At 38.5% G+C, this 15,492-nt stretch overlaps 1 protein-coding gene across 1 annotated transcript; it reads right to left on the bottom strand.

Annotated features, from left to right (window-relative positions):
• Nucleotides 1-843: 843 nt before the first annotated feature.
• LOC146485915 (uncharacterized) lies at nt 844-3,121 on the bottom strand. The gene is made up of 2 exons (XM_085102141.1): nt 2,778-3,121; nt 844-1,478 (listed from the first exon to the last, which is right to left on the bottom strand). Exons 1-2 carry the CDS (start codon nt 2,950-2,952, stop codon nt 1,117-1,119), a joined length of 537 nt encoding a protein of 178 aa, XP_084958267.1. The 5' UTR covers nt 2,953-3,121; the 3' UTR covers nt 844-1,116.
• Nucleotides 3,122-15,492: the final 12,371 nt, after the last annotated feature.

The following is a 15,492-nucleotide window of genomic DNA, read 5'->3' on the forward strand; positions in this document are numbered from 1 at the left end:
AGAAAACCTTTTCGTTTCACTTGGTCGTCCGCTTTCAGTGGCGGATCCAGAAAACGTAGAAAGAGGGGGCCAAACAAATTGTGGCGAGAGCGCAAGAGCGGCTCCCCCTCCCTCCACCACGATGAAAATTCACATTCGTGGGGAGTCTACTGACAGCAATTCTGGGAGCATTTGTTATTTGTTTACAAATGCTCCCAGAATTAGGCTTCTTGGAAGCCTTAAAAGGCTTCGGAATTAGGAATTCGGAATTAGGCTTCTTGGAAGCCTTAAAAGGCTTCGGAAGACAGACTTTAAGAGGGTTTTTTTAAAAACAATTGATTGCATAATACCATTCGAGAGACGGTACCAAAACCCTTTTTAAACACACAAGAAAATAGGTGGGCCGCCCCTCGCCTCTCCCCCTCCACCCTAAATCCGCCCCTTAATCTTTCGCTACCTCCCTTTAGCCGGAATAACGCAAGGATAAGAACAAACATAGCCATAGTAAACTAAAACGCAAAACGTAGACCCTCGTCATGGACTGGTGACTAAACTTAACAGACAGGTTCAGGAGCACGTGACCCGGGAGCCTCTCTCTCATTTCAAGCCTTGGATTCAAGCCTTTCCTGAAAAAGTAAATCGACTTGAAATAATGTTGACTCAAGGAATTAATAATCTGACTTAGCAACAGAGAGGGAAACGGAGCGCGCGTCAAGAATACCCACAAGATAGTCGAAATAGACTCGTATCCAGACTATTCAGCGCGCTCTCGCGTCCTCAGATGACATTCCCGTTCTGTTCCTAAATCAGTCTAATACCGATAAGGGCGCCCAGTCATGGGCTCTTGACAAAACACTGCTCATGTCAGTAGCACAAGAAACATTTTTTTGCATAGTACACAAATAAAATGATACAAAATAACAAAAAAATCTGTATGTCTGGAGTGCTTATAACCGCATAAAGACAGTCAGAATTTTCGGAGATAAAACCCTTTATAAATATTGATGAACAGGTTATCCTGAAAACGTTTGACCTCTAATGTGTGTGTCACTGTACACCTGTGCTTAATGTTCGTCTGAATAACCCCGTGCCTTCGTTTGCCCTAATATGTATGCTGTGCTCAGCCGTACGAGTTAATTAACCATTACGCGGTGGACATTTAACCGAGTTGAGAAGGACTCTTCCTCGACAGCAGTGATTACCATAGGTGACGTAGAGACGACGACCGCAACGTCGGCGACTGCATCTGGCTCTTCTTGGAAGCACGTGACCATGGCAACACTTGGATCGCTTGGGATCATACAAGAAGCCTCTACAGGAACTAGGTTTTTTGCGTCTGCACAGATATTTAGCCATACTCTTTAGCACGATGCGTCCACGGCAGCACGTTTTCCGTTTAGGGTCGTCGATGACATTCCCTCCACAACAGCGACCCCTGGGTGTACGGGATGAACAACGTTTAAGCGGCTTGTACGGTCTGATGATGATGGTCCTCTTATCTGCAAAACATTGTATCGCTCGTTATTTACATTGTTTTTAGATAATTTTAGATTTTATTTATCACAGTGAGCAAATAATGGCAGGCGAACCTTCGACACTCCACGAGAAATGGGTGCAACTACGGTATGCTTTTTATCAACAGTTTCACCAGAACTGATGGACAGGGGCAAGAGTCCATTACTGATATATAAGCCGAGTTGTACTCTACGGGTGATGAGTTCGGCTGTAACGTTTGCCTATCTTCGAGTCCTGGAAAGAACTGAAGAACTTTCTCCTTTCTTGCGTGTTTATGGTATTTTATTTTTCAATTGTAATGCAAAGTTGGGGACTGGCATCATCTGCGAATGCGCGGAAAAGATAATTTCAAAATCCGTGTGACCTTTCTTATGCCGGTATTGGCCATGGCCGTGTAGATGGTGAAAATTGTGGTGTAAACGATGGTGTAATGTGGCTCATGTAGTCTTAATTGCTGGTTTAAATTGTTATAAGGGGGAAATATTGACACAAAAACCAGCCTTAGCACACGAATCAATACAAGACAAAGTAGGTTTTAATTTAAAAGAACTTAAGTACAGTCGGTGACGTGTTTGCACCTGGATATCAACAGCGATGTCTTCTTTATGTTGCCACTCACGTTTATATTTCTCGTGTGGTAATAGGAATCTGTTTTTACGGCATCGGATCATACCAGAAAGAAACGGCCTCTGTGATGTCGTGAACATATATGTCTGTTAAGTGGCTGATTAATTACTACTAATATAGCAAACAGTTGTTTCAAGATTGGCGACGAACATTTACGTCAAGAATATAATCCATGATGGAAAATTATTCACTGGATATTTTGCGAAACTAAAAAAAAGATCATGCAATCACTTTCAGTGATCTTTCAGCGTATGTTTTCTCTGCAGTCGGAAAGGGAAAGTAGCCCGTGTTTAGGAAATGATATGTGAAACAACGTGGGAACGGCTCAATTAGTTAGTATAATATTTTGCGTGTTTCTCCACTCAAAATTCCATAATTGAAACCTAGCTTCTTCACTGAAATCTCTGGTAGATTGTACGAAAATACAGTATAAAAAAACCCCGTACAGTGAAAACGTCTCAGAAGTTTTCATGATATATCAGCGTATTGGATGGGTATCAGTTTTGGCCGAGGGCCATCAGTTATTTGACGGAACCAATGTTCCTTGATAGATGAGCGAAATCTGTAGCTTACGTCTTCGAAAATCCTCTCTCTTGGGAACGAGTTTAGTTCAAGACCACTAGCAAAAAACCTGACTGAGATGCTAAAACACTTACCGCTTCCTTTGGTCACCGAACTATCCTGGAATAATTCCCTTTCTTCATAGTTGTGTTCATCAGTTTTCTTCAAGTCATTCAACTCTCTGGTCAAAAGCCCTCCCTCTTCAGCTTTTACCGCCAGTAAAGCAAAACATGCAAAAAAGGTAATAGCCACTAAAAGTGCTCGAGTCATCTCTTTCTTTCCCTTTAACTTCTTCTTCGTCTACGGTCCCTATTTTTTGTTTTGCCTCCCGGTTGCCTTTGAACACGTAGGCGCCACAACCAACTTTCTGAATCGAACTGACTTATTTAAGTGTTAGCTTGAGCTAATTTTAGAAACTGACGAGTCACAGTAATTTGATCAACTGGGACAAACTATCTCGGGAGAAAAGCTTATCTGTAGAGTTGTAGAGTATATTGCTCCGGATATTGAATGCTTGTGGTTTCTGTATATTAGTTTAGTAGTTTTCAAGTTGTTATTGTCAAAAGGGTGAAAAAAAAAAACATCCCAAAATACGTATCCACCATGATCTTCGGCCCTTGTTCTCTAGCTTGCATGACACTCTTTTGCTATTGAAGTTGAGATTATCATTTCAGAGGAGATTATCCTTTCAGAGGATATTGATTTATTGATACACCAAGCAAAGTTCAAATCGCTATGACGCCAACCCTTTGACTGATATGCCATCTAGGTTCCATACGATTCGGCCCTTTGGGAAAGCGACGGCAAACAACAAGAAAAAATGTTCCCAACCAGATCCTGGTGGTCTGAGGAAAAATAAAAACGGCCGATTCAACTGATTAGCTTTTGATATGTATGAAACTGTCCGAGAATGAATTAATCTCTATGATACCTTGATCTTTCCTTGCGATTTGAACTTTACTGACTGGCAATCAGAAGTATTCCCCGTTAACGGTTATTAAGATCAGATATCACCAGATCATTACATTAGTGATATGTGTGTGTGGGGATCCACAGATGAGTATCATGATTAATCGTTGTCCGTTGTACTTAAACTGAGCACATCCTAAGGCTTACAAATCAACAAAACCTCATCATTCTGTTTGTATCATTCCCGAAGTCAGCAGCTCTCAGGCTTTGCTGCAATCTTTTTTTTAGGGCCGTAATTGTCATACCAGTCTTGAAATCTTTAATTACCCGTGTACAAAATGCATTTTTCAAATCAAACGATGCCTTGAATAAATTAAACCGAACAGCCAAAAAGTAATTCTCAATATTTTTAACTTGGTGAAATTAAAAGAAAGAATGCAATCGTTATCCCCAACTGAGTTTAATCCCCAATATCAATATACATAGTCTCCCCATCATCTTCCACATGTTTCTTTTTCTGGTAGTTGGGAGAATTAGTGTCTAAACATCGAGACATTAATTTTACTGTTCTTTGATGATCTTTGATGAGTGGCCCGTATGTTTGAGTCACAATGCTGTAAAGATAAATTAGATGTTGACAACTTGGGGCTAGCTTAGTTGTCTAAATAAAATGCCGGCCAAGTTCTGTAAGCAGTAAGGGACTCGTATTAGTCAGGTGCAATGCAATACAGATACTCAAGATATTAATAGTGACAGAATTATTTGTGTCCTTCAGTATAGTCTGGCGTAGCAGGAAGCCGTTTCAGGAGACTGATGTATATGCTGACAAATCAGATACTGACATTTTGGGGATCGAGGGGAACTCTCTGATACAATATGTTCTTTTCAAATTTAGAAACTGTAAACGGACAAGCTCCAAAGTCCAAAGTGATGTTGAAATCAAATTCATGACTATGGAGATCCATTCCGTACAATACACAGTGAATCTAGCTTTCAGACTTCGTATATAAATTCTAGTCCTTGAGTTCAGTGAAAATTAGTCTAGATAAATTTAAAGGTAACTTCTACTGTAAACATAAACATTTATTGCTAAATATGGAAATTAGAGGTATTTGTTTTTCTTCGATTCTGTGGCCTAATATTATAAAATTATAGTGTACAGAAGAGACAAGAACGGTCAGTGCTTCGGTCACGTGGCTCATCAGGTCAAGTTCATTTTATGACAAGTTTTTGTTATGACGCACAAAAATTTATACTATGCTCGTTTCTAAAATGAAAATGACACTGCTTTGTTCATTCCTAATGAAACCATTTAGCTATTTAATAAACGGAGGCCCTCGAAGCTACTGACCAACTGGAAGCATTGTTTTGGCATTGTTTTGCTGTATCTAAATTAATTTAAGACCCGGCTAAACGGATGCACAAGTGGATACAACATCGTCCAACACTGTTGAATCCAACATGTTGCACTCACGATCATTTGATGTAGCCACCATGCATGAGGTTGGATGATCTTGAACGAAGTTAAATTTCCATCAATCATCGTCTCCAGCATCGTCTAACATTTCTTTTGTTCTCAGGTGTGTGAATTGAACAACAATGTTATATTTGTTCAGCCACCGTGTTCAAATTGTTGAACGTGCGCATGCTCAATGAACTGACTTTGCGGGTATTTATTTTTTTTATATATTTGCTTCGCGTTTTGCCGCGTGAATGGTTAAACTGCAGTATGGCGAACGAACAAGCGATCTCCCTACAAATAAAAAGTGGAAGGGCAAAGGAATAAGTGAAGCTGTATTGCCAAGAAAAGCGAGAAGATGATCGGACGTGGAAGACGATCGGTCACGCGCTATTTTTTAGGCAAACCAATATGGCTTGGATTTGTTTTCTAAGGATTCTGAGTAGATTTTGGTCCCAGATCCATGAGTCCAAGTGTTGCATCAAACCGTGTTACATTCGTTTTCAACGCTGTTTGAAAAACACGGGTGGCATAAAATATTCGTTTCAACGCTGTGCAACATTATACAACAATGTTCAGGATTGTGTTGCAATCGTTTGACCGGGCCTTAAGACCGAATTGCCAAGCACCGTCAGTGCCCACCGAAAAATTAAAATTAGCTCATAATAATAATAATACAAATATCGTCTATTGCTTCCTGTCCTTACTAGATATATATCTTCTTAAATAGCAACACATGACACCCCTCAGGATGAGACAGGAAGGGTCATGTGATCACGCATCATACATTTCACTTTCTCACCAGTAAATTATCAGTTGAACTAATGTTGTATGGTAAATGCCCACTACACGGCTCACAGATTTGAAGTGCTCATGATCATTATTGCAATCCTCTAAGTATCACTTAGCATGAGTTAAGCCGACTTGCAATATCACGGGGATAACCTTGAGAGGGGAAATCAAGTGTTTACCACATCACAAGGTCGCTTGATGAACGATCGGCGGACTAGCCAATCGCTACGTTTAATGGCTGTAATGAGGTTAAAATTTACAACTATTTAGCATTTGCGCCAGCGCACTTTGCTTTATGCACTTTGTTTTATTACTGAGTCTTTGATGAAATCGAAATATTATCCACTTTACCGACAAAGATGGCGACTGGTACATTTACCCATAATTTTACGAAAACACTAAAACCGAAAAAAAAAAAAAAAAAAACGCGCAGTAAAGTTCTTAAAACTTCAAACCTACAATCAAGGACAAAAGGTCTTGGGGCAAATGTCACAAAGTCCTCCTATTAACTGCTAATTCAGTGTCGACTGACCAATAAAGCCATGTTAGTCTCGGTTTAAAGCCCATCTTATTAGCCCCACCCATCCCCTGAGACAATGTTGAAATCCACAAGTCATTTTATTAGACCGTGGGCTCAACATTGTAAGGGGGTGGGGGTCGGTGAAGGGAAACTTATCGTTTGCGCGTACCGTGATTCTGTTGAGTGCCTAGTGGAACATCGTAAATGCGAATTTATACCAACCCTTTTGTCTTTGATTGTAGCATACACAATGTTGCTACTACGGGGACGAACCAGTTCGCCAAAACAAATATGGCGGCTTTCTTTGTGTCTATTGGCTGTGTTAGGTTCGCAAGGTATTGTGGTAAAATAAAAAGCCGCCATTTTTTTCCGTACAGTGGCTAACATCCTACATCCGGGTTTGTTAACAATTTGTAAAGCTCGGACATTTAACATTTCCTTGATATGATATGGAGCTGATACGCCCATCACAGCACATCCATAAGCGTAACATGCAGTCTACAAACGTGTAATATAATAGATAAGAGACGTAGAGACCGATACAACGCAGAATTACGTTTTAAAATGTAATATATTTTGGCTGGCTAAACCAGCCTTCTTCAGGTACAATGAGAATTTGCATTGGGACATGTGCCTATAAAACACGTATTTGCGCAATAACGGAACTACGTAAAACTAAAGTGATTGACAGTATAAAAGATAAAGGAAATGAAGTCATAATAATAAGAAGAAGGAGAAGAAGAAGAAGAAGAAGAAGAAGAAGAAGAAGAAGAAGAAGAAGAAGAAGAAGAAGAAGAAGAAGAAGAAGAAGAAGAAATAAAATAAATAAATAAATAAATGAAAAGAAAAAAGGCAATAAAAATTTATTCGCGAATATTGAGGCTCCTATCATTACGGTAAAAATTTTGCCACTTGCCCATACATTTCCGATCTCTTCACTATTAAGGACGGTGCCTGCTATTGTTACTGCGCATACGTTCTGCGCATCTGGAGATACTCGGGTTTCCTATGGGTGGTGCGCACTAATACAAGGATATTTTTGCGCGGTTTAAAACTACACGGAGAAAGCAGAAATTACTAAATGCTTTTGGTATCTCAAAAGAAAATTGGGGGTAACCATGCATTTTTCAGAGATAATTAACCTTCAATTTAGGAAAAAATCCCATACATTGCTTCATATTTTGGCGTTTTTTAGAGATATTATTGCTTAATTATCTCTGAAAAATGCGTGGTTACCCCCAATTTTCTTTTTTGGATTCAAGTAGGCCTTAGTGAGATCTGCTTTTCCCGCATAGTCAAAAACCACACAAAAATTCTTCGGTATTAGTAGGCACCGTCCTTAACACCTTCTTTTCCACTGGTGAAACGCCCCCTATCAAATCTAACCTGACCTGTGAAACTAAAAATCTAATCTAAATGATCCAATGTAACCGCTGTAATTTACAATACATAGGAGAGACTAAACGACGCTTAATAGACCGCTTTAATGAACACCGCTGCAGCATAGATACAAATCCACCACAGCCGCAGAACACTTTCTCATCACCGCTCCTAACCACACCGCTAGCGACATGCAATTAAACCCCATAGAAAGAGTCTACTCCAACCGAGACTCAATCCGTAAGGCCAGGGAAGCAAGGCAAAACACTTCCACATATGGCCTCAATATTACAGTACAGATCAGTACAGACAACTGAAATGAAATACTTAAAAATTTAACTCTTACATGGGTGGAAAAGTTACTTAAAACTGGCAGTTTTATAATTTTCACGGACAAGTGATAACAAACTCAAAACCCGTTTGTTTCGTTCTGAGAATTATGAATGATGGCTAATCGTTTATGTTTATAATTTGTGATTCTGAATATAATCTGAGCTGGTGATGAAGAGCAAACTTTGCAGTCTGTTATGGAGTTTTTCCTCACACCTTTCTTTACTCGATTTAACGCGTACATAGGTGGAAAAGTTACTTAAAACTGGCAGTATTATAATTTTGACGGACAAGTGATAACAAACTCAAAACCTGTTTGTTTCGTTCTGGGAATTATGAATGATGGCTAATCGTTTATGTTTATAATTTGGGATTCTGAATATAATCTGAGCTGGTGATGAAGAGCTAACTTTGCAGTCTGTTATGGAGTTTTTCTTCGCACCTGGATGAAACTGTCCGAGAATGAATTAATTTCTATGATACCTTGATCTTTCCTTGCGATTTGAACTTCACTGACTGGCATTCAGAAGTATTCCCCGTTTACGGTTATTAAGATCAGATATCACCAGTATCATTACATTAGTGATATGTGTGTGTGGGGATCCACAGATGAGTATCATGATTAATCGTTGTCCGTAGTACTAAAACTGAGCACATCTAGAGGTTTACAAATCAACAAAGCCTCATCATTCTGTTTGTATCATTCCCGAAGTCAGCAGCTCTCAGGCTTTGCTGCAATCTTTTTTTTAGGGCCGCAATTGTCATACCAGTTTTGGAATCTTTAATTACCCGTGTACAAAATGCATTTTTCAAATCAAACGATGCCTTGAATAAATTAAACCGAACAGCCAAAAAGTAATTCTCAATATTTTTAACTTGGTGAAATTAAAAGAAAGAATGCAATCGTTATCCCCAACTGAGTTTAATCCCCAATATCAATATACATAGTCTCCCCATCATCTTCCACATGTTTCTTTTTCTGGTAGTTGGGAGAATTAGTGTCTAAACATCGAGACATTAATTTTACCTTTGGTGATCTTTGATGAGTGGCCCGTATGTGTGAGTTATAACGCTGTAAAGATAAATTAGATGTTGACAACTTGGGGCTAGCTTAGTTGTCTAAATAAAATGCCGGCCAAGTTCTGTAAGCAGTATGGGACTCGTATTAGTCAGGTGCGATGCAATACAGATACTCAAGATATTAATAGTGACAGAATTATTTGTGTCCTTCAGTATAGTCTGGCGTAGCAGGAAGCCGTTTCAGGAGACTGATGTAAATGCTGACAAATCAGATACTGACATTTTGGGGATCGAGGGGAACTCTCTGATACAATATGTTCTTTTCAAATTTAGAAACTGTAAACGGACAAGCTCCAAAGTCCAAAGTGATGTTGAAATCAAATTCATGACTATGGAGATCCATTCCGTACAATACACAGTGAATCTAGCTTTCAGACTTCGTATATAATTCTAGTCCTTGAGTTCAGTGAAAATTATTCTAGATAAATTTAAAGGTAACTTCTACTGTAAACATAAACATTTATTGCTAAATATGGAAATTAGAGGTATTTGTTTTTCTTCGATTCTGTGGCCTAATATTATAAAATTATAGTGTACAGAAGAGACAAGAACGGTCAGTGCTTCGGTCACGTGGCTCATCAGGTCAAGTTCATTTTATGACAAGTTTTTGTTATGACGCACAAAAATTTATACTATGCTCGTTTCTAAAATGAAAATGACACTGCTTTGTTCATTCCTAATGAAACCATTTAGCTATTTAATAAACGGAGGCCCTCGAAGCTACTGACCAACTGGAAGCATTGTTTTGGCATTGTTTTGCTGTATCTAAATTAAACTAAGACCCGGCTAAACGGATGCACAAGTGGATACAACATCGTCCAACACTGTTGAATCCAACATGTTGCACTCACGATCATTTGATGTAACCACCATGCATGAGGTTGGATGATCTTGAACGAAGTTAAATTTCCATCAACCATCGTCTCCAGCATCGTCTAACATTTCTTTTGTTCTCAGGTGTGTGAATTGAACAACAATGTTATATTCATTCAGCCACCGTGTTCAAATTGTTGAACGTGCGCATTCCCAATGAACTGACTTTGCGGATTTTATTTTTTTTTTATATATTTGCTTCGCGCTTTGCCGCGTGAATGGTTAAACTGCAGTATGGCGAACGAACAAGCGATCTCCCTACAAATAAAAAGTGGAAGGGCAAAGAAATAAGTGAAGCTGTATTCCCAAGAAAAGCGAGAAGATGATCGGACGTGGAGGTCGATCGGTCACGCGCTATTTTTTAGGCAAACCAATATGGCTTGGATTTGTTTTCTAAGGATTCTGAGTAGATTTTGGTCCCAGATCCATGAGTCCAAGTGTTGCATCAAACCGTGTTACATTCGTTTTCAACGCTGTTTGAAAAACACGGGTGGCATTAATATTCGTTTCAACACTGTGCAACATTATACAACAGTGTTCAGGATTGTGTTGCAATCGTTTGACCGGGCCTTAAGACCGAATTGCCAAGCACCGTCAGTGCCCACCGAAAAATTAAAATTAGCTCATAATAATAATACAAATATCGTCTATTGCTTCCTGTCCTTACTAGATATATATCTTCTTAAATAGCAACACACCCCTCAGGATGAGACAGGAAGGGTCATGTGATCACGCATCATTCATTTCACTTTCTCACCAGTAAATTATCAGTTGAACTAATGTTGTATGGTAAATGCCCACTATACGGCTCACAGATTTGAAGTGCTCATGATCATTATTGCAATCCTCTAAGTATCACTTAGCATGAGTTAAGCCGACTTGCAATATCACGGGGATAACCTTGAGAGGGGAAATCAAGTGTTTACCACATCACAAGGTCGCTTGGTGAACGATCGGCGGACTAGCCAATCGCTACGTTTAATGGCTGTAATGAGGTTAAAATTTACAACTATTTAGCATTTGCGCCAGCGCTCTTTGCTTGACCTTCATGGAAATGTCTATTATTTTAAATTTTTTTGTTTTATTACTGAGTCTTTGATGAAATCGAAATATTATCCACTTTACCGACAAAGATGGCGACTGGTACATTTACCCATAATTTTACGAAAACACTAAAACCGAAAAAAAAAAAAAAAAAAAACGCGCAGAAAAGTTCTTAAAACTTCAAACCTACAATCAAGGACAAAAGGTCCTGGGGCAAATGTCACAAAGTCCTCCTATTAACTGCTAATTCAGTGTCGACTGACCAATAAAGCCATGTTAGTCTCGGTTTAAAGCCCATCTTACTAGCCCCACCCATCCCCTGAGACAATGTTGAAATCCACAAGTCATTTTATTAGACCGTGGGCTCAACATTGTAAGGGGGTGGGGGTCGGTGAAGGGAAACTTATCGTTTGCACGTACCGTGATTCTGTCCCATGCCTAGTGAAACATCGTAAATGCGAATTTATACCAACCCTTTTATCTTTGATTGTAGCATAAAGAATGTTGCTACTACGGGGACGAACCAGTTCGCAAAAACAAATACGGCGGCTTTCTTTGTGCCTATTGGCTGTGTTAGGTTCGCAAGGTATTGTGGTAAAATAAAAAGCCGCCATTTTTTTCCGTACGGTGGATAACATCCTACATCCGGGTTTGTTAACAATTTGTAAAGCTCGGACATTTAACATTTCCTTGAAATGATATGGAGATGATACGCCCATCACAGCACATCCATAAGCGTAACATGTAGTCTACAAACGTGTAATATAATGGATAAGAGACGTAGAGACCGATACAACGCAGAATTACGTTTTAAAATGTACTATATTTCGGCTGGCTAAACCAGCCTTCTTCAGGTACGATGAGAATTTGCATTGGGACATGTGCCTATATAACAAGTATTTGCGCAATAACGGAACTACGTAAAACTAAAGTGATTGACAGTATAAAAGATAAAGCAAATGAAGTCATAATAATAATGATAATAATAATAATAATAATAATAATAATAATAATAATAATAGTAAGAAGAAGAAGAAGAAAAAGAAGAAGAAGAGGAAGAAGAAGAAGAAGAAGAAAAAATAAAATAAATAAATAAATAAATAAAAAGAAAAAAAGCCAGTAATTTTATTCGTGAATATTGAGGCTCCTATCATTGCGATAAAAATTTTGCCACTTGCCCATACATTTCCGATGTTCTCACTAATTACACCTTCTTTTCCACCAGTGAAATACCCCCTATCAAATCTAACCTGACCTGTGAAACTAAAAATCTAATCTACATGATCCAATGTAACCGCTGTAATTTACAATACATAGGAGAGACTAAACGACGCTTAAGAGACCGCTTTAATGAACACCGCTGCACCATAGATACAAACCCACCACAGCCGCAGAACACTTTCTCATCACCGCTCCTAACCACACCGCTAGTGACATGCAATTTAACCCCATAGAAAGAGTCTACTCCAACCGAGACTCAATCCGGAAGGCCAGGGAAGTAAGGCAAAGCACTTCCACATATGGCCTCAACATTACATTACAGATCAGTACAGACAACCGAAATGAAATACTTAAAAATTTAACTCGTACATAGGTGGAAAAGTTACTTAAAACTGGCAGTTTTATAATTTTGACGGACAAGTGATAACAAACTCAAAACCCGTTTGTTTCGTTCTGAGAATTATGAATGATGGCTAATCGTTTATGTTTATAATTTGTGATTCTGAATATAATCTGAGCTGGTGATGAAGAGCAAACTTTTCAGTCTGTTATGGAGTTTTTCTTCACACCTTTATTTACTCAATCTGGGAAAAAATAAGTCTTTTCAATTATGTAACATATTTACTGATGTCATTCTACCTTTCATGGCAAATATTATTAGTATAATACCAAACATATACGAGAGGTAGTCACAAACTAGTTGTCCCACGTTTTGAATGGTTACTTTATGAAGTATTTCGTCTCTTATAGGGCCGTCGATAAAACCCGGAACATGGAACATTCCAGAACATCCCGGAACATCCCGGAACACGAAAAAAAGTGATAATAATTAAAAAAAAAATTGAGATTAAAAAAATGAAATAAAATAAAAATGAAGGAAAAAATGAAAAAAAAAATTGTTTTTTTGTATAAAATGAAATCACATTGTATCCGAAAGAAATCTATATAAGAAGAAGTACGGAGTAGGTGGGACGGTAGGATAAATGGGCTGTTGTAACTGACCACACTGAATGACGGCGCAATTTGGGTTATGAGGAACTTAGGGAGCCTACCACTTAAAATTAAATGTTGACGTAAAGACGACGTTTGCATAGAGAGCGAAATTTCGCAATATATATTATCAGGTAAGGTCTTCATTAGAAGAGATGTTTTAAAGTGTTTAACAATCCTTAAAGCTTAACATCTCCGAGTCAGCGCTTTTACATTTAAATTAATTCCTACTACGTAATACCTTCGTGATGAAAAACGACCCTCATGGTGAATTTATCAGAAGATATTTAAACTTCCATGAATGACGCACATAAAAACAACGTCTTCTATCAATTTGTGATTAACAAGGATAAGTCCTGTTTAAATTTAAGGGTGCTTTTGACCGCAGAGGCCTTTTTAGTGTGAAGTAGTGCATAGATTTTGACCACTTTTTGCTGAATAGGGTAAGGCTGGTCTGGAATTGGATATAATTTTCACGAGCAAAAGGGAGTTGGAAGGCCTAACGAAGTCCTACTCACTTGTTTCACATTCATATCGGTCTTTGAACCAATTTAGCTTCTTTTAACACGACCCCACAAGCAACAGCTTTAACTTTTATCGTTTTTAAATACAGCTATTTCAATTAACGTTGTCGGATCAAAGTTTCAAGCTTAAAAAGAGAAGACCGAAAGGTAATATGGGTAGTTCTTAATAGATTTTCGGAGACGCGACAAGTAGGATGAAAGAAAACAATATAAACGTTTGTTTGCGTGTTTTAAGGCGAAAGTCAAAGACTCGCAGTATACACAGACTGACAACAGGGAACTTAAGCAACAACGACGTCGACATCAACGAAAAAGTCACTTGAAAATTTCCTTTTATTTGTGCTTCTTCGCGATTATTTTAGCCCCTCAAACGTGTACAAAATCTGCGAACTACCCAGGAACCAAATTGGTAGGCGTGTCATTCGAGTTATGAAAGAGAATGAAAAATTCACTGTCGTGTGTTCACGTTCTCCACAGAACCTTGATTTTGGTCATTTCGGTGATTTCGTGTTGTTGTTTTGCGACGACGCAAAGAAATGTACCAAAATTTAAAACGCGTATGCAGGGCGATTGTTTTACCTCATTAAACCTATTGTTTTGCAGCGTTGAAAAAATTCCACGTACGGGTGCATGGACGCACTTTTTATCGGTCTTCCAATGGTGTTTGCTTTGACTTCTCCGAAATTTAAAACGTTTGAGACAACGTTTGGTAGTTCTTGGTGGTATCCTTAAAGCAGCTGCCATCTCATCCACTTGATATCCTAACATTTCTTTCATCCAAATGGCTCGCCAGCGTAGATCTTCACTGAACGGGTGAGGCATAGTTGATTTTGATGAATTTATTCATAAAATATTCCATATAACCTTGCGGTCTTGTCTTGTAGTTTTATGCTTTGATCCCACAACGTTAATTGAAATAGCTGTAAATGGCATTGTATTGTATTGTATTAATTTGGAGTTGATTCAATTTTTTCAGCTAGATTGGACATCACAATGAAATTATACAGTAAATTATTTAAACAGGATGGACCAGTCAGCAGCGAGGCTGGTATCCATAGGGGCCCTGTGAAACCTTAAAAAAATAGTACAATTTGCAATTAATTATGAACAATAAAACCCTAATAGCTAAAAAAAATTTATAGATTATAGCTTCCATTTACGACCACATAGATCAAACGATTTCTACTCTTATGCAAACTAGTTATAAATTCGATGTCACGTGCCTGCTTATTTGTGACTTAAACGATAAGGTTAAGGTTGGGTCCTTGATAGTTTGCAGTGGACGAGAATAGCCCTTTTCACGGTTGATCTTTCTCATTTGTATTACAATGTTATCCAACGTGGATGCGAGGCAATTTCGGGTTAAAACTACAAAATAGCCCGAAATTGCCTCACATACATGCTAGATTTCATTATAATTCAAATGAGCAGAGCAAATGGCTATTGAGTTGCAATGCTCCAGAAAATCGATAAGGTAATTTGGCCACCGTAACGAGATTCGAGTGCTGACGTTTCGAGCGTTAGCTCGTTTTCAGAGCGAATCTGCGACTTTTAATTTTATATTATGAAAGGTGTTTTTCATTTTTATTCACCTTCACGTTTCTCAGCTATCAGTTAAAAAATCTGCCACTTAAGCTTCTCATAATTTTGGTCAACTCTTAGCTACACTCATGCAGACCCTCAATAGG

Source organism: Pavona decussata, unplaced genomic scaffold (genome assembly GCF_977016875.1).
Source record: "Pavona decussata unplaced genomic scaffold, jaPavDecu1.1 SCAFFOLD_23, whole genome shotgun sequence".
Lineage (NCBI taxonomy): Eukaryota > Metazoa > Cnidaria > Anthozoa > Scleractinia > Agariciidae > Pavona > Pavona decussata.